We start from the raw sequence: 21,067 nt of genomic DNA on the forward strand, positions 1-21,067 counted from the left end.
GGGTCCTATCCATTTGTCCTGCAAGGCCCTCTGCCATGTTGGCACCATAACTAGTACAAGCTGGTCTTGAGTAAACTCAACCATGCTGGCCTTCTAGTCATGCCAATGTTTGACCAGAACCTGACCTGCTTTTAAGTTTAGCTTCTGCCATCATGTGTGACATTCTCTTGCGGAGACCTATCACATAGTCAGTCACTCTGGCTGGCTTGGGCGAAGGAGTACTCTCCAACCCCTCCTTAATCAGGCCCAATGGACCTCTGACTGGATGGCCATAGAGAAGTTCAAAGGGACTAACCAGTGGTCGAAGTGTTTGAAAAGAAGTAGTGGAACTATGTTCCCTACTGGCCTGCACCCATCCCCACAGACCCCATTCACTGCGCCCCTTCCCAGTCACAATAAAAACCCCAAAACACATATGCCTGATCTTTAAGGAAACGTCCTGTGCAGTGCACTGGCAAGTGTGACAACACCTACAGAATTTGTCAACTTCTGAACCCATGTTAGGCCAGTAGAAGAATAGGGAGAGCCTTTCCTTGGTCTTTTTGAAACTCAAATTGCCAGCCAAATGTATCTCATGGGCCAACTGTAGGAACTGGAGTCTGGTTGCTAGGGGCACTAAACGTTTTTTGCAGGTTCCAGGGATAGACTCAGTCGGTTCACTGTAGAAGATGCCATCTTCCCAGTGCAACCTATGCTTCCCAGGCTCTTGCCCATTGAGCTAAGAAGCTGCCTGTAGGCGAAGACCTTCAAGATAGAACACTCTCTTTGTCCTCTGCTGAAGTCTGCCCTGTTGGGTCCACCTTCTGCCAGTAAAGACTGCAGCTCAGAATGGTCAACAGGGTCCAGATCTCCAACTAAAACAATGCCTTCTTACAAATCTGACTCTTTAGAAACTGGATCAATTACACAGGGTTGTACCTCACACTCTGCCTCAGCAGGTGAAGGAGTCACAGGTGTGACTTTGGACAATCTTGGGGATGTCCTTGTTGGTAGCACAGGGGTGCTATATGTCTTTTTCTTGAAGGTCTTGGGTTTCCCCTTTGCCTTTTTCTTTCCAGAAATAGCAGTGAGCAACTCCTGTGGACTAGGAGTGATAGTTTCCTCTACCAACACCTCTGGGGAGCCTCTCAAGGTACTCTCCCGTGCAGGCCTATTGAGCTCCTGTTTCCTTTTACTGGGTGGCCTGGGGGTACTAGACACAACTCCAAGAGTGTTCAGGTCATTACCCAACAGGACTCTCCCAGGCACTTCAATCTGCACACTAACATGTACTTTGACAGTCATATCATTACACTGGATGAGAGCTGGTAACTGGGGAAGCATTTGCACAGGGCCTCCAGCTAACTTGGTTAGGTGTTTGGCTGCCTTAGCAACATCCTCCACCTTGAACAATTATTCATCAACCACAGTTATGCTGGCTCCAGTGTCTCTGATTGCAGGAGTCTCCTGGCCATTCACAAGATCACCATCTTTGTAATACTCTTTAGTATTATCTGGGATGGAATTATAGACATCTAAATTCTGTTGTTCCCACAAACCCAGGGACACTAAAGAAACACGAGCTGAGACTCTCATAGGTTTATCAGCCACTAGGTGAAAGTTTCAACTTGCCATAGGTACTTCTTGCTCTGGGGAGAAGGCTAAGGAGATAGTGTGGACCCCTGAAGGTTTAGCCTTAAATCTGGGATCCCCTTTCACATGGTCAGTTGACCCACAAACATAACATTTCCCAAATGTTTTGATGAATGGGGGCTTGTTCTGACCTCCATCTGGTTTCGGTCCAGATGGTACAGTAGCCTGATTTGGTTTCCCTTGTGGTTTACCCTAATGTTGCTGTTTTGGGGATTCTTTTGGATTGGAGGTAGTATAATTCTCCTTGTTAATTTTCTTTGGCTGCTTTCCCTCATCCTTCTTCTGTGTTGCCCCAGAATCCTTGTGAGTAGCCCTGTTGGCAACCCACAAGTAAGCAGCCTTAGCTAACTTCTTTGGATCTATCTACTTAGAATCAGCCAAGGGCTGTCTGAGATCAGGAGAGCAGGCATCATAGATGGACTCCAACATAACAAGATTGCTCATACCGTCATAAGTGTTTACTCTGTAACCCTTAACACAACCATCTAAGTTTTTCAAACATTCACATACCCAGGTAGCAAGGGTTACCATCATGCTTTTTGAGGGTCTTAAAAGTCTTAAGGTACTGGGAAGGGGTCTTCCCAAATCTAGCAATTAAAGCTAGCTTCACACACTCATAATCCATCCTATCCACCTTCCCCAACTCCATCACAACATCAGATGCAACAGTGGGTAGTCTAGAGAAGAGCCAAGGAAGCAACTGATTCCCTGTAATGTCTTTAATCCCATGGTTATATTCAAACATTGCCAACCAATCTGAAATATCAAGCTTAGCCTCATATATACAAACAATTTCTTTAGGAATACAGGGTCTCCTAGGACTGGAAGACCTAGAAGACTCTGGGAGAGAAGCATTTTCAAAAGACAATTATTTCATTTCTAAGGGATTATTCAACTCCATTTCTCTGAGTTTCAGTTCTTGAGGTTTTGTGTTCAGTTTGAGCATTAATACGTCTAAATTCCAATTCAAGCCTCATCTTTTCTGGAGCAATGAATTCAGGACTGAGTGTAGGTCCTGATGGGGTCCCAGTGGACAAAGGTTGAGGTTGCTGAGCAGGTAGAGGAGACGTAAAACCTACATTGTGGGGCACATCTGCCTCATCTAACTGATTCATTATAATGGACACATTATCATCATCATTGTTTTCCAGATTTGCTGAGGGATTAGGTATTTCAGACCCACTTCCCAGACTTTGTTTCTCTAACAACCTCTCAATCAATTTTGTCCTTTTGCCTTTAACAGAGAGATTCCTATCTCTACACAGATTCTTCACATAATCCACAGTGTAACTAAGGAGGGTCTCCTGACTGTAGCTTTCCATATCAGACATGATTAATATTGCTTTTTAGTGATGTTTAGCCTTGTGGTTAGTTGATCCAAGGTAATAGCAGTACTCTAAGTGTTATCACGATACTTGATCTTCAACGCGGTACACCAGTGTTAGGCAGAATCATATGCAGTACCCTTTGGGAACACCAAACACAATTAAGGCTACAATTGACAGTACCAATTCACCTTTGGTACAAGCCTGTACTACACAGTAAAGTGGTAGCGATGGCTGAGCACCCAGACTTATCTCAAGAGTAAAGTGAGCAGTATCAATAGTTACCCAAAGGACAGCAATTACTATGGTTCAAACAAACATTGACTCAAGGTTTCTGAGTAAAAGGATTTACATTTATTTACACATCAGTTGTAAAACAATTCGCTAAAGTAAAGCAGTAGAAAAATCACACTCTTAATATACTACACAACACCCTATAGATTCTGGACAAGTTAGGCTCAAAATGAAGTGTTAGCAAAATGGCACTCCAGCAATATAAAAGGGAGGGAAAGACAAGGTTTAGACAAAAATTAAGCAGCACAACAAGTAAGTAAGCAGGGCAATCTAGAAAAGGCTACTACGGTGAGGAAATCAAATTAAGAGGCCTGAGCCAAAGTCAATGGACCAGAGTCTTTGCAGAGGATCACACAGTTCAGAGTAATTTGTGGTTAAGACTTTGCCAAGAGTTTGGAATGAAGTTGGTCAGAAGAAAAGTTACTTTAAAGAATAGAGAAGGACAAGCCCTCGGATTGGCAAAAGATTTCAAACACTTTGACCGCTGTTGGATGGAACAAACAACCGGGTTAGAACAGTACTTTAAATGAAGAAGAAGGCTGTGGCGGCTCTGGCAGACTCACAGTTCATGAAGTGACTGTCGGACTCACACAAAGTAGGAAGACTGGAGGGTCATGCACTGCCCAGGGAAGAAACCAACAGCAGAGCAAAGCAACGAATAAAAGGTGCGCTCCTTAAAACCCAAGCAGGATCCGGTCCTTCTGGCTATTCGTTCACTGTAGCTTTGCACAGCAAATTCGAGCAGAGGAGGGAGGCCTGGCTTGTAGTTTGGCAAACTGGTTGGTCCTACCAGCTCAAGGGGAGAAGATTCCTTGCATATCTTCCCTGTCGTCGAAGTTTGGATATTCGGACCCGCAGCAAGGCTTCTTCAGTCATGGTAGAGGTCATCTTCTGTCGCTTCTCTTCGGTTCTCTCGATCCAAGTGCAATTTTGCCTTCTCAGTCCCAGAGACCTGCTTTTTATGCAGTTTTCCCCCATTCACACAGCAGGGTGGTTGTCCTGGCGGGACAGTCACCACAGCCAATCATACAGAATGCGACATGGGTCTCAAAGGAGACCCTGTTCAGGGAGTCTCAAATCCCTCCCGCACAACCTGTCCCTCTCAGACATTCAGGCGCCTAAGGAGGGCTTCTGTGCAGAAGCCCGCCAAAGGACAGCGAACAAAGGAACCAAACCTGGTTTGACGCACAGGGTAAAACACGAGAAAGACCTTTACAAAAAGAAATGGCGAATAAACCCATCCGGAACCAAATAAAAGTATATGGGGACCAGCGGATTTAGGTTTGAGGCTACTAACTTAGCCTAAAACAGTACCCAGGCTATTTAAATAGATCGTGGTAGACAAAAAGATGGTAGATACCACTGCCACCAGCCAAATCTTAAAGAAAGGGGAACAAAATAATGTTCCATTAGAGACAGACAAAAAGGGATGACTATTAACCCTTTCCAGTACTCTATGTAAGATAGTTTGTACTGGGTCTGTGAATTTAAAAAGACTAATAAAGTCAATGGCAACTTACATGTTCTGGGAGACAGTAGTCAGTCCCATAAAATTGAGCTTAAATAGGAAAGTCTGAAAAAGACAACCCTGTGCCACTGCACTAACGGTGCTGTGTAACACACAGTAAAAAAATTATGCCTATGGAGTAGGTGAAGCTCCACAGTCTATGAACTCAAAAAGGTTAAACACACACAGCAAAACACATGTAAGAGTGAGAAAAAGGCTCACACTCTTACCAGGTAAAAAGAAAAAAATCCTAGAAATCCAGCAAAGCTGCTGAGGTACTCAGTAGGTAAGGGAAATTAGCCATTCTGGAGAATTCTCCCTAACACTGACAATGATTTCTCTGGTAGAAAGGAAGTTCGCTGTCGCTTTTTAAAATGTCAGACACGTCTTGGAGGTTGGAGTAGGATTTGTGCTTGCTTATATGCAGCTAAAATACATCAGAGAAATGTTTAGTATTCTTATTTACGGCTAATATGTCAGGGAATCATGGCCGAATCAAGGTTGGTTGGTACACAGTTAAAACGATTTGCAATTGCAGTGTGAACTACGTCAGAGAACTGCTCTTGGTGCACATCATATTCCCACTCCGAGGTGCCAATTTCCACCGGTTCCAACTTTATATGTTCACACTAGGGTGCTGGAAGAACCAACTTTCACTATGTGGTCAGAAATTCCCACACATAGAAGTGAGGGAGCCAATCCATCCATCGATATATATAAAAGAAAGTAACTTAAACTAACAACACCATTTACAATACATTTAGCAGAGGAATTGTAAAAAGCTTTTGCATTTACAGGCACTGGCAGGTTTGAAGATATAACAACACAGCACCAGTCGCCTCAACTGCTGAACTGGCTTGGCAGTATTCTGCATTTGGAAACCATTCTGCTCCAAACAACTATTTGGACGCCACACAACATACTTCAAACTTTGTGAAGATATCAGTTTGTATCTTCTGCCACACTCAGACTTGAGCCAGATCTTCGTAAAATCTGGAAACTTCTACAGATGTTCCTTTTCTCCTCCTCCTTCCCCCTCCCCCGCTAATGTCTGTCTACAGGTGAGCCTGGTGCCCGGTCCCTCATGGGTGTTACAGGGCCCAGGTCCTCCTTTGACCACTCTCTCCCAGCATCTGTAACCAGCACTTGCCTTCGGTCACCCTTCCTGGACTAGCCTCAATCTGGTCCACCACAATTGTCTTCCCTCTCCCACTTATCCCCCAACACTTGGCCTCGTGGTTCCCCTCAGCACTTGCTCAGCCCCCTAGGCCCCGCACTCATGCACTTCACCCTGTCCTGGCCCCGCTTCCCCATGCCAGCCCTCCCCCTATTTACACCCCCCCACCACTGCACGTCTTTGTCTCTGTACTTACACGGTAAGAATGTGACATGGCCTATTATGACCATTACTATTGTTCTTTCCTACACCCCCCCCCGCCCTTGTCTTGTCGCGCCTGGAAACACTTGTGTATAGGAGCCTAGGAGCCCTACAAATGTCCAGCGAAATAAAATAAATACAAAAATGGTATCACTCATCACAAGATAGAATGCAGAAAAAGCAAGCCAGGATGCAACCGAGTCCAAATTATGTGGGCTTTCACTCATGCTGCTGCATCAATGAAAATGAAACGTGTAAGTTGCATGTTTCCTTTTCATAACCTTGCAGTATCAGTGAGTGAGTCACTCAGTTAAAATACATTTTTTGGGGTGCAAAAACAGGTGGGGCACTGCACATGCTGCCCCCATAGGCCACCTCTGAGATAACCTCAATTGAAGACACCCACAGGCTCAAGGCCTGCCTCCCATTGATCAGGTTGTGAATGTCCAGTGCTTACCTGAAGCTCAGCCCCTCCAAGACTAAATTCCTACTACTGACCAACAACCAACACCTGGACATCCAGACCTGGCTATCTGCTATGCACCTCAAGGGCATCACACCCCAGCTGGCCACCTTTGCCAAGTCCCATGGGTTTGACATTGACAGACATCTCTACTTAAATCAGCACATAGCAAGGAAGACACAAAGGGCTTGGTACCAACTGTCTCGCCTGAGGAAAATCATGCCCTTCATTCCAGAAAATCTGCTTCTAAGCCTTGGTCCTCTCCAACCTGGATGGTGGCAGTGCCCTTTTGGAAGACCTTCCTGTGACTATCCATGCTACCTGAGATATGTCCTGCATGCTGCAGTATGACTCATCAAAGGACTCCACAAATCCGACCACATAACCATGACCCTCATCGAATTGCATTACCTCCAGTTGCAAGCCTGTGTCATCATCATATCCTGCTGCATAATCTACAAGGCTGTCCCCCTGAAGTAACCAAACTACCTCACTGAGAAACTCAGCCTTTCCAGAGGCCTAAAATCCACTAAGAGTAATATCATGTGCAGACATGAAAAAAACCAGAAGGTAGGCCTCCTCCCCATCAACATTTGACTCACTTCCTCACTTCTGCAGTTCAGGAGGGAGCTCAGGCCACTCCCCTTCAAGGAATGGCTCCTCAAAAACAACTGTCCACACAACCGCAACACCCCATCCTACCTGTGATTGGGTGATCTGATCTAATCCTCACAGTTACCACCCCTAGTTACCTTTAGATCAATTTCTGACAATTACCCATCTACCCTGTTGTTAGATACCCACTCCCTTGTTTCTATGCGCCCTAACCTTGTTCTTCACCCTATGATTGCAAAGCTTTCCATTACTTCCCAAAGCTAGTTCTGCACTCAAGAAATAAAATAATAATAATAATAATAATAATAATAATAATAATAATAATAATAATAATAATAATAATAATAATAATATTAACAACAACCATCAATAATCATACACTTAACCCAATAGCTTAAACGTTAAACTGAAATCCGAATTACCAGGACACAGTGAATATTCAGGCTATTCGAGGTCTGGACACATTTATTCACCCAGAATTAGTAAAGAGCTTCAATAGTGTTTATTGAAGGAATCTTCAGCAAAGGATTATCTTCAAGTTACTTTTACCCATAGGGTAAATGGAAAACAACAATGAGAAGTTTTATATTTTTATGCAAGCTGAAAAGAAAACAGCAGATGATGTTTTGCTGGAGATCTACTTAGCAAACAGAATACAATCAATTAATATTGTTTGCTGAGTAAACCTTTACATCTATTTTGACTGTTTTTGCAGCCTTTACAGAAAATGCAATGCTTACATTTTTTTATAATTGGCAAAATATCATGCGTAATTGCATGACACAGGCAAAATCAAATGTCATAATTATGCAAAATTGTATGGTGGAGACACACTACAAATTCCAACTATTTCATTGTTCACTGAAAAAAATCAGTCCCTCCATCTCCTACAACATTCAGGTTCAGCCCAGAAGTCACAAACTATAGATGTGGTTGCAAATACACCACTCTAAATATACATTGTGCAATTCTATGAATTACTAACCATAATCTTTCAGTACTTTATCAAATGCAGGTGAGGGTCCTCTTCCGGAAAACGCCTCACCATAATCATCCAGGGCTTCCCTCACAGCATCATAGCCATACAACACCACCACTGGTTTTGAGCCAAGGTGCACTGTGGACACTGGCCCGTACTTCCGACTCAGCTGTAAATCAAAAAGAAAGCAAAATGGCATACTTGTTAGAGTGGATTACATCTTTCCTTTGTGCCCTGATATGGAGCACAACATTGTTTTACATATTATAGTTCTTAACACTCAAATGACTCAGGTAAATGAATTGCAAATTCCACCAAGATTCAAATTAACATTTAAAACAATTCTGGGATTTGTGGTTCTATTATTCAAATGGTAAACTGGTTCGAAAACAGAGATGAGAAGGCGACATCTAGATCTTGAAATAAATCATGTTCTTTGTACTGGGCACCATCAGATGTTAGATGCTGTATAAAAGGTTATGATTTGACAAAACTGTGATAATGCATTGGGACTGCTTATTGAGGCGACACTGAATGCGCATGGAAAGTAGAAAAAAAAAACAATGAAAATAAATGAGACCACTATATAATTACTGATGATAGTGTAGTCAGGGGAAATCAGGGGGCCTGTTGTTGTATGTTATAAGGCGGGAAGGGAAAAGCATTCCCTCCTCTGACACTGACTCCTGTGTAGTGGGGAACCAGGTTTTGCCCTAGCACCAGTGTGGTTCCCACTGCTACTGTGGGTGGCTTGGTCACCGCTGGGAACATTGAGCAGCTATCAGTTGTTCCTCCTTGGGGCTGTGCTTGTACCTGCACTGGAGGACTCTGTATCTGCTGCCACTGGAGACCTTGCAGTTGTGCTCCTTGGTTTACCTGTGGCTGTGCCTGTTGCAGAAACGTACAAATGTGTGCTACATGTCCCATGTTCTGACATATGTAGCATAGTCTGAAGACCCTATACCCTGTTCCTCGATACCCCTCTCTTCCTCACTGTGAAATCCCTCTTCCTATAGGGTATTGTCCCACATGCATGCAGTTCCCCTATGGTAGTATTCCCCACTGTGGCCCATACTGTGGCTGCATGTACCCTCCTTGTTGTGGTGCTTGTCCTATGTGAAACCCTCCCTGTGGTGCTGGTACCATGACAGCAGCATCTGGCACTAACAATGCTCCTTCCATAGTGTATTTAGCCAGCTTCTGTTGTACTCATTTGTTTTCTGCCTTCGCAGCATTCTCTGCTGCCTGCCTCTCTATTTCCTGCTTCCTTTTACAAAAGTGTATTATTGTGGCTTGTATTTCGGGCCAGCCTTTAGCTTATAGGCTCACTATCTTGTCTAAGGATGCCTGCACTTCTGTTGGCAATCCTTTCACTAGTATGTGATAGAGCAATGGTACACATTCGTCCCAGGACCTGTGTGTCTTTTGGGTCCATAAATCCTGAACTCTCTTTATATATTCTGCCGGGTGATCTTTTTATTTCATTTTATGAGTCATCACTGTCCCTAGGTCATAGCTGTCTGGATACATGCTTTTTAGAACTTCCCAGACATGTGCTCGATAATTGTAAAATGGAGCTCCGTCATGAGCATTGGTGCTCAATTTCACACTTTTGTAGCCTGCCTGGTTCTAAACTTTGTCTGCCTGTTCTCCTATGATTTCGGCAAACAAACTTTTCATATCCCCTATGGCCAAAGTCACCCCCGCTGTCTTTCTCTAGTGCCTGTATCCATTTACTGGCTCCGACCACGAGTCAAGGTAAACTACATATTAGGTTATCCCGGTCTATTGTTTGCCAGGGCACTTAATGAGCTCCCCCTCCTCCTTTCTGTAATAATGGCATTATCCATGTTTTTGGCCCTGCCCTTCCCCCCCTGGCAACTTGTGTTAACCCCATATTAACCCCATGTGTATCTTCTGCGTCCTACTGCATAAGGAGGTGGACCAATCCCGACAGCGACTGTCTCTGTCCTGTCGTTTCCACTCTTTCCTTGCCCTTCTCCTTAGTTTTTTGGGTGTGCATTCGTCACTGTCCCCATCCCTCCATTTGTCTCCTATTAACCCTTTGTCTGATGATATGTCTTCCTTGTCCCCTTCATCGTATTTTTTCGTTTCTTACTCTCCGTCCTCACCATCTAATCTGAATTACATTCTTCCAGATACCCATTCTCCCTTCTCCTTCCTCCTCACCTTCTCTTCGATAACCCATTCAGCTTCACTGATCAATGCATCCACATGCTGGCATGTGTTCTTTTTGATAAACAAGATATCTACTTTTGCCCCATGTATGCATCTCCTCTCTTTGTCCCTCCTTCTCTTTTGCCATGTGCTTTTCTCCTGATCTCGCTTAGATGTTTCACGCTGCAGGTTTGTGTACCCTGCGGCTGGTCATAAAAAGTGGGATATAACTTGGAGAATGGGGGTGGTGAGCACAGTCTGTCCCCTCCCACTGTCAATTCTTTTTTCTTTAATTTGTGCTTTGATTTCCTTCTATAGTTTCAAGAGACCCAATATATTCTGCCTGCTTTTTAACTTAATGCATAAGAACATGTTCTCTGTTATTTTACTGTCAAACATCCCTTCTCCTGGCCAGGCATGGAAACACGTGATACTGGGGCAATTTACGGCACATATGGTCTACGGGGCTGACCGTATATGCCATTATTTTCTTGTCTTTTTTATTGCACTACCCTGCGTTTCCCCTTTTTATGTTACCCCAACTCTTCCTCCTTTCTTTATTCCCAAGCACACCCTTCAATGTGCACTCTGGCCCTCTGCACAGGCCAACCAGCCACTCCGCTCGTTCACAACAGCCCTCTCCCTAGGCCCGACCACTCACTCAATGTTAGTATTTGACAGCCCCTCTCCATGGGCTCACTGTTCCCTATGTTAGTGCAAGATTGTCCAGTGTCTACCCATGCATAACCGGCACACTCATCCTGTTAATAATGTGAAACGCCTGTTCTTTTACACAAGATACCTCTGGGTGCCGATTTGTCAACCACAAACCCTCACCACTCAATGATGCTAACTGCCACATGCATGTCCCTCTCTACAAGAAACAAACAACACAACTCTTACCCCAATGATGCAATTATACAATCACCTGTACTATGCGCCATTCCTGGCTAACAGAGTTCACCACACACTCCTCCTGCTCTACTGCATGTGTGACCACAGCAGCGCCCATTTCCTATCGGGATTTACGTTCAAATATCTACTCTACTACAGCCAATCGTTCTCCCTTCTCTCGACGATGCGTACTATACATATAAAAACAATCTATCCCTTCCCCTTCTGCTAGCATACACCTATGGTGAAGCATCTTATTGCATGGTTATACTCATGTCCTGGATAGTCTTGAGTCCCCTCGGCACTGAGCCACCACCACCGGCTTGCCATTCCATTGAAAGGCATGAGGGCTCTCGGGACTTGGCAGACTTTGTGAACTAGCTGTCTGCAGGGTCTTTTCAGTGATGTACTGTGGACAGGTCTGTGGTACCAGACCTGTGCCCCAAGAGAGGGCAGCTTGGATACCCCCAGTAGTCTGGGGAGTACTGAGATATATCACTAGGGCATCCAAAAATCTAGTCAGGGGTCCGCTAATTAGTGCATAATTAAGACCATGTACTCAAACAATGGAGCACAAACCGGGCAAGAAACAATGCTGTTTATTACAGCTTGGTGAGCACAAATCAAACAGAACAGTGAATTAGCTCTGATCGAGAAGCTGACATCTGAATGGACTATGAGAAGCAGTTTTATAACAAGAAATATAATGGTCGGAAGTCAGGAGAAACACTTGCAAGTTGGAGGATTAGTTTTTTCCCTGTGCTTCTCAACATTTGATTGGTTTGCAAACTCCTCCACCTCCACCTAGTTACATTAATTAGTGAAACTGTCATTAGAGCAAACAATTCAATAGAGTCCCATCACCTCACCTCCCCATGTGGTACCACATTTTATTCACAGCCCACCCCAGAACAGCTTGTTATTAATGAAATGTTTGTGCTGATTGCCAGAAATTTAATATAGTGCCATTGGTCAGCACCATTGAAAACAGCACACAAGACACCCTCCAGCTGGTGGGAAAGGGGACATTCACACAATACCTTTTAGATAATGATCTTTTCAGACTCTGTGGTAGATACTTTGAGGGCTGGCCCCCTCACCGGAGCTTAGGAACTTACCGTCTGATTGGCTCTCCCAGGAACGCCACTCTGGCTGGTGTTCCTTTCCCACTGATGCCTGCTGATGGGCATCAGCAGTCATGCGACCAGCACACTGGCACACAGTCACCCTCCATGCTACCATGCAGGGCAGCTTGTTTTGGCTGACTGCCCTGCAGTAACCTCACCCAATGCTTCCAAGCACATATTTGGATGTGTCACAGGAAGACATTACGAGGAAAAGAGATATCAGATTTTCTCATATCAATAGAGGACTGTTGGCATGTCAGTAGTAAGTAGTTGAATCATGATTTGAATTCCTTTGCCTAAAGTCTCCAACTTATAAACGTGAAAAACTGAAATACTGCCAGTTTAGTGACAATGTGAAAAAACAGGACTGGATGATCTGCTCATGCCTGGCATGGGACAACTGTAGATCTGTGAAAATAACTAATTCACAGTGAAAAGAGTTTTGTGATGAGCTGTTCTGACTAGATAATACACACATACCCAATGAATAGGGATTGTAATGTCACAAATTTCAGCAAATGTCTTTGGCATGATCTGTTAATATTACATTAAGCCTGCTAAAATACTGGTCTGATTTTGTGTTATTCGAACCTCAGCATGTATGGTGCACAAAAGAGCATTTTCTAACCCGGCTTTAGAACATCACTGCACAATTATCTGGTACTACCTGTGAATGGGGGGCTGAAACAGATATAAGTGCCCAAGTAATTTGTTTAGTGTTTACACAGGATTCATCTAGCAGTATAAACCACTGTTTGTAGCATCAAAGTGATCAGAGGTGAGGGGTAAAAAGTGTATGATCAGGGCAAAATGAATGGCTGTGCATGGTCATTTGCCAAATTAACAGAGATTGCAGTCTTCTGCCATGGAATGTCCTCTCAATGTACATGTGTAGCATTGAAGTTCAATATGCATCATGTGGAATGCAAATCAGATAGCATTTCCTATTCCATAGTGAGGTTAACAGCAGTTAGAATGAGCCGTTGGTGCAATGACGGATGAATATTCAACTCTCTCCATTAACTTACAGAGTATAACTTGATTATTTCACTGGCGATGAGCCGGAGCCCCTACAGCCGGTGTCCCATTGAGTAGCTGACAGTCAATTTGTTTCCATGTTGTCTCGGTTTTGGGCTGATTGCCAAGAGTGATTTGCGTATTGTATGCGGTGGTCCCATATGTGTAGGATGTGCATCCGCAGTGAGCTGTGCGGTGAACCCTTTTAATTTTTCCTAGCAGATCGCTAGGTCATCTTGAACTCTTACCTACACCGGAAGGGAAACGTTGTAGCTTGCACTAGGCAAGCATGCATTGGGTAGTTGCTGTGCAAGTCCGGATCTATGATGCATTGTGGAATAAAGTGCACACTAACACCAACAGAGTATAGTTTCCTGGAGACTGCAGTTTTATCTGTTGTCCAACTGAGTTATGATATGATATGATATGGCATTTGTAACGTGCCTATACACAAGTGTTTACACCAATGCAGGGAGGGCTGCCTCCTATCTTCTTCCTTGAATCCGAAGGAGAGCCACAAGTGCTGTAGAAAAGGTGGAGGAAACATTTTGACCTCTATGTTAAAGCAATACATAGGTCGAATTACTCAAGTGAATGGACAATATCATTGCTGATAGACTACCTAGGAAACTTTTGGCACAGCAAATTGAGAATCATCCAGCTTTGAGTCAGCAGGAGGAGTCAGAAGGTCAGACTGAATATGAAAAATTCACCAACATGCTGGATAAGCATTATGATGAAAGACTCAGTATTGTACTTCAGTGGTATCATTTTGGCAAACGTGTGCAGAAGCTTGGTGAGAAAATATATCACAGTACTCAGAGGACTTGGCACTGCGTGTGATTTTGGCAACATGTTAGAAGAGCACCTGCATGAAAATTACATGCTAGAATTAAATGATACAAAGGTACAAGAAGTGCTATGGTTGAAAGTAAATCCCTCTTTAGACAAAGTACTCTGAGTTGCCAAGGAAGAGGAGCACAGCAGCAAATGTGTAAAAGAACTAGAGAAAAGGGCAATGTAGGGGTGTGTAAGTAAGACTCTGACACAGAGAAGTCATGCTGATTATGAAATACTTTTATGCAAGTGCAAAAGGGAAAAATAAAACTATCTCTCCCTAACTCTAAGGTTTCCCTGACTCAGCTGAAATAAGTAGTGTCAGAATGTCCAAAGCAAATGTTCCAATGTCCAATGTCAGAATCCTAACTCTGTCCCTCACTTCTAAGTTTAAACTAAAGCCAAAGTATGGTCTTTCTGACCTAAAGGGAGTGGTACCCTTCCCTTGGATAAAATACAGTTATAAAATCTTCAGATCTTGAAGAATTTGGGAATATCTCCTTGTTCAGACTTCTCGTAAAGTTCAACAACTGTTGGGGGAAATTCCAGCCCCTTCGTGTTTCCCAGGGTTCTTCTCTTTTCCTGGGTCCCTGACCCTGATTGGCAGACGTGGACCAGCACAGTTGCAAATACAAAAGGAGTTCGGATGTGTTTCCAAAATGGAGTGGTTCCTTGACCCTGGTTGGCAGACCTGGGTTCCTCCCTCATGGCACTGTAATGAAGAACAACAACCTGGATGCACTCCCAAGCTAGGAAACCCTGGCCAAGGTTGGCAGACCTGGTTTCCTCCCACGAGGTACTGTAAAACAAAATCCAGCCTGGATGCACCCCCCGCAAACCAAGGTGAGTCCCTGATCCTGGTTGGTAGACCTGGTTTCCTCCCACCAAGTACTGTGACAAATAAGAACAGCCTGGATGCACTACCCAAGCTGTGATGGGTCCCTAACCCTGGTTGGCATACCTGGTTTCCTCCCACCAGTAACTGCATAGAAGAAGAACAGCCAGTATGCACTCCCCAAACTACAGTTGAAATTCCTAGCAAGTACTGCTGGTACTCTCTAACAATTGCACATTTCTCTTTATATGGGTGTGGGTCTAGAACTCTTAATTCTGACTTTATTTTCCCACTTTGTAGTTTTGGTTCACTCTCCTGCCAAGCCTTAGCAGAAGCCCATGTCCAATCAACCCTTTAACCCTTTCTTCCACAGTGTCAGGGTCCCAGACTCTTTTTTCCCAGCCTCTCAGCTCATGCCACCACCTCCTTTGGCCTTCAGCACATCTCTGGCACCTTCATACCTTACAACTCAGTGTGTGCAAGTGTGGGCTCCTCAGGGGCAGCTGGGCTCGATCACAGGGCTCCGGTGGAGTTAAGGAGCTTCTCTCCCTCAGTAGCAGCTCAGCAGTTCTCTCATTTCTTGCTGGTAGTGTGTTTTCTTTACTGTGCTCTCTCCGGGTCTCGGCTCGTGCTCTGCAGCTGTTCCACAGTCTGTCATTTCCAGCAGTGCGGTTTCCTCCCTGCATGCTGCCCAGGATGCAGAGATGCCCAGAGTTTCAGCCCGCCTTCTGACCATATTGTCATCACGTACAGGAATGGCCCCGGACTCTATTCCCCCATTCTCATTTTCCCGGTCAGCTTCTGCCTTCACTCCTGGTCTGTGCTTGCTCTCGCAGCTCCTCCTCAAGTCCTTAATTTTTTTGTTACATGGCTTCTTCCAATTGGCTTTTGTGAACCACTAGAATGGTCACAGTGGTTCTGGTAAGTATTCTGTACTGATCCATGCCTCCTACTCATCCAAGTTCTGAGTGAGGTCTGATGTTGTTACTCACTAGAGATCTTCCTTTTCTCAGTACTTTCTACTTTTGTTGGACTGAAAAAATACATGGCATATGAGGAAAGGGGTGGAGAGGGAGGAGGTGAAGGAAAGGCGTGGTTGTTGTAGGGAGGGGGTCCAGTGTCAGGTGATTGGAGGGGATACTGTGTTCTCCCACAAGTCGTTGCTGGCCCCACAGGGTGTTTCCATCCTCATAAATTCCTCCCACTTAGTACCACCCCCAGGAGGACTATCGGGTAGCAGCCACACCTCCCTGGCCTCATTTAAAGGGGCTCTCTCCATGGAAGCAGTGTCAATATGCTGGGATCCGTTCCAGCAGACGCTGAAGTAAAAATAAAGTCAGCCGCAAACTTTGGCAGAGGTTCTAGCAGTGCAGACCATGACTTGCATGAAAGGAAGAAACGGTTTGTAAAAAAATAATAATCTTCCGCAAAGAGAAAAGTGAAGGAGAAGAAAGGATACAATTCTTTGAATGCGACAGCTTCTTTCATTTCTAAATAGTAGAGTGCCTGGCTTGGAAATCTTTGTGCAAGAAGTGTAACTGCAAGGATCCCTTTGCAAGTTGCTGCAGGAGCAAAATAGAATCAAATCACTATCTGGATGAGTTATGGCATGAATTGTAAGAGTGCACATTCATGATTGAGGAGATGGTGGATGCGGTCATGGCAATCCATCCAAGACAAGGATGCATATACTGAGATGCCCATAGCACAGCTAAAGTTGCAAGGAATTATGATAGACATGGTTACTGATTCTGGTGTGCTCATGCTGTAGAGAGTTTTTGTGAGGTTTTGAGAGGTGGAGTGTCCATGGGCAGAATAGACATTAATCCTGTGGCTTAAGAAGGGAAATGCATTCAGTTGTTAGGCTGGTTTTGGGCCACCCTGGGTTTTAAAGAGTGCACAACAAATGTTAAGGTTTATGTGTCAACCAAAGAAAGCTCATCTCTGCTTGATTGGTCTAACCAGAAAAGGCTGAACATCAAATTTGACCCCAATGCTAAAGAAGCTGTGTTTGTGATTGAGGGCAAAAGGAGACGCAACAAGTAAGTGACGTAACTGCAGGACAGAGGGATACACGTATACAGCATTGAGTGTTTAGGGATGAGCTAGGATTCCTCAGAAAATTCTCGCAAAGGATGAGGATGAAAGCAAATTCAGTTCCAGTAGCTCATAGAGTTAGCAACATCCCCATTGCTGCAAGGGAGAAGTTAAGAAGTCATTTTCTCTCATGGAAAAACAAGTATTAATGGAGAGGGTGGATTCATCGGAATGTGTTTCACCATTCGTTTTTGTGAGTTTGTGAGAAAGCACACTGGAAAACTGAGACTATGCATTAATTTGAGAGCAGCGGATGAAACGTATAATTCCTAATAGACATCTTCTTGCGAATAACATGGACATGTTTGGTACTATTGGAGAAGCAGTGTGGTTTCCTACTTTAGGTTTAACGTCAGTTTACCATCAAATTAGGTTACATCCCTCAGAAATCATACAGCTTTCATTACACCTTATGGGCTACTTCAGTGTGCTTGCATACCCTGCAGGTTAGGGTCAGCGTTGGCTGTGTTCCATTGCATAAAGTACGAAGTATGTGATGATGAACCAGTGTAAGCGATTTCAATCCGGCACTTCACCTAAGTCAATGCGTAGCGTGGTATGCACAACTGAAACCCTTAATTATTTCTTTGTGACTATAAGTTCTTTTATTCTGAACGATGTACCACTTATATCACGCCCCTCTCTTTGAATCCCCCCGGGTCACACTAAACCAGGAAGCAGGCTGGTTTGCAAAGTTAAAATACTTATTTATATATATTCACAATATTGTCACACTATTTTTAATGGGTATACAGTAATCACCAATGGGGTGATGTCACACTAAACAATCTCTTTAATCACAAGGAGCAATGATGGGAAACAATAATGCAGCACAGAGATAATACTTTTGTGTGTGTTCAATCAAATGGCAATGTGGTTAATATTTCCCCCTGAACACTACTCAATCCCCCCAATATGCAATATAAAGAGATAGAAGGAGAGAGAACAGGTTTCAGGAATGCAGAATTCAAGCAAATATATCAATCCCAATTTCCCCCCAGCAAACACCAGACAAAAACAGAATTGATTGGCAAACTTGTCAAAAATGGTTTTAAAGTTGGCTTTGAATGAATGGGGTAAAAAACTGAAAATGGTTTAATTCACTGAAATTGTTGAAATTGTCATGGGAGCCGCTTTGCATGGTATCAGACAAACACTAGCAATGATTTAAGAGTAATAAGAAAGTTGAAAACTTAATTTTGAGGTTGGGTGCAATGAAAAGCTATTTCACATGTTATAGATTTGAGCCAAACGAAAAATTCACAGCAAACTTTTCTGCGCGCGGTAAGCGCGATTGCAGAAAAACTATAAGAAGTTGAGAAGCAGTTTTGGGTTCATGAAAAAGCTTAGGATGTTAGCTACAAGTAGACACTTAAATTTTGTTTCTAGCAAAGATGAAGAAGTTATGGACATTTTCGTGGAGGTCGTTTTTTTCAGATAGAGGCAAATTTGTAAAACAAGATGCGCTTTTAAAATACAAACAAGGTTTCTTTACACTAGGGATGGACTATGAAGAAACAAACTACACAACAGCACAGCTACCAGATCAGAACGCCTCTGATCAGGTTTTTGCCCGCCGAGACGCTTGCCCTCTTCAGATGAAATATATCAGCGCAAAGATGATTTTAACAATATTATTACAGAAGGACTATAGGATGTGAGAGAGAGTTCAGGCAAGACAAAAAAAAGGGATTCCTAGCAATACAGTTCTGGATATAAGATTTTTATATTTGGATAGGGATACCTATGGACAGTACATAGGCTAGTGAGAATCCTATACTATGGATACTTACTACCAATGTTTTGACTGGAATCGTCAGGGATCTGGTTCTGGTCAAAGATTTCTGGGACAGACTGCTGGGCACACGGGACTGGATGGGTCAGCGATCAGCAAGGTCCTCTGGACACTGCACGTCAGGACTGGACAGCAAGGCACTCTGGTCTACACTGCACAACAAGACTGGACTGGATCTGCAATGGCTCTCTGGTCTGCACAGCACAGCACGGCACCAGACGGGGTTTAATCTGCCCTTCTGGTTATGAAGATGATTCTTTGGCAGGCAAACAGTTACAGCACAGCCTGGCTGTTCTTTGGTTTCCCCTTTAAGTTGAGGGATGGGTTCTGGAAGCTAGGCCCAGCTGAAAGTGGTACAGCTATGCTCTGAGCCTTTCTGCTTGTAAAGTTTCTGTAGTCTGGAAGAAGGCGTATGGATGGACCTCCGTCAGAGTGCTTCGCCAAATTCAGGGTGGTGGGTGGATCAGTGTGTCTTTCTAGGTCCTAAGCTTTCTCTATTTATGTGTTTGAGAAAGGGGTGGGTATGCTGAGTTATCCTAGGCGCACACCCTAGGTAGTCTATTGGCTAAAGTCTGCTCTCTCCCTTGATTGGAGGAGAAAACAGAGTGTCATCATGATGATGTGGTTTATGAGACAGGGAAAACCTCCCCTTTGCCTTTTGTACATAAAATCTATTTTTGATATAATACATCTTTACATGTGTACTATCTTTATACCAATGACATACATAGATCACATATTTTGTGGAACAAATATTCTTCCAAGCCCCGTAGCTGTGAGGTCTTGGGTCTGGATTTGACAATTTTTCACACTTTTTATCCGGGAGCAAACATCTGATTTGTCCACAATTTTGTACATATGTGCGCATGATATCTGAGTATAATCATATGAAGTTTCGTGCTTCTGACATAAATGCAATTGCTACAAAACAAGAATTTTCACTGTGCCTTCTCAGAGCATCGCACAGAGTTCTGGCTCCTTTTAAAATGTGCAAAAAAAAAAATCACATTCACAATGCTGTTAGTTCTCTAATTTTTACAAATTTGCACAGACCTTTATCAGTCTTTTCCAAAAATATGCTTTCTGTCCATTGAGAATCAACAAAAATGTCTATCTCCGCTTCCAAAGGTTTCTTTAGCTCAAGAGCAATCTCCACCCTCTTCCTCTGGCATAGGCCACTGTTGCCACTTACAATCTGCATATCCTTTCAGCCAAGGAAGGTTCATTGTCTCCTCCAGGAGCAGCAGCCCAAAATCTCTTCCCCTCTTAATCAACACCTGAATGTGAGTTCCTGGCCTTTGGTGGGAAGCAGGAGTGATACCTTTTGTTGGGGAAAGCTGTGGGAAACTGGTGTGGTGAGTTCAGCTAAATTCACTGTCAATTTATAACGTTTTCTTAATTTAAAATAAAACTTGCAATTTTTAATCAAGCAGCTAGAACTCTGATTCCAGTCTCTAAACCATGGAGATTAAATAGTTACAACCTATGTTCCTCTTAATGACAGGTCATTTAGACTTAAAACATTAGTTCTTAATATTGCAAATTTACAGTTTAAATGCAGGCTTTTGAAACAGTCACAGGCGGCCGCTAGTACTGCGACAATATTTTGACAGATTTTCACAGGCAAGCACACTTTTTACTGTGGATATTTTGATGATAGATTCCACTTTTCCTGACATTGTGGGTTCATATTGATTCCTAAACTGAAGTGGCGGGTAACACCCAGCAAAGATATTGGGTGTTTTGTGGTGTTTTGATTTGGTATTCTGTATTTTCAGCAACCAAGAAAAAGCGATTCAAAAGCAATTTCTGGGTTTCTTGCAATAAAGCACTGCCTTTTTATGCAGTTTCAATTTCTACTCGGGAGGCAGCCCAGTGACAGGTTGCAGCAGTGAGTCTCCTTCCACTACTGACAACAGGCAAAGTAGATTTGGCAGCCATCTTTTCCAGTTTCAAAGCGCAATTTCCATAAGTTTTGGCACGCATAGGGTGTCATGATGCCTACCCCCGCGGACCCAGACCAAGTCCAGCAACCCCGGAAGCAGGCATCAAGTTATCCCAAGCAAGCCCAACAACCCCTGCTAGGGGCTATTT

At 43.7% G+C, this 21,067-nt stretch overlaps 1 protein-coding gene across 2 annotated transcripts in view; it reads right to left on the reverse strand.

The window, feature by feature from the left end:
- Positions 1–21,067, reverse strand: part of LOC138566775 (cytochrome P450 2A4-like) — a 758,785-nt gene that overhangs the window by 624,220 nt on the left and 113,498 nt on the right. For both annotated transcript variants that reach the window (XM_069644423.1, XM_069644424.1), the window contains exon 2: positions 8,200–8,362. In XM_069644423.1, the coding sequence (XP_069500524.1) occupies positions 8,200–8,362 (163 nt within the window). The remainder of the gene's footprint in view (positions 1–8,199; positions 8,363–21,067) is intronic.

This window comes from Ambystoma mexicanum, chromosome 2p (assembly GCF_040938575.1).
Source record: "Ambystoma mexicanum isolate Mex_15411 chromosome 2p, UKY_AmexF1_1, whole genome shotgun sequence".
Classification (NCBI taxonomy): Eukaryota; Metazoa; Chordata; class Amphibia; order Caudata; family Ambystomatidae; genus Ambystoma; species Ambystoma mexicanum.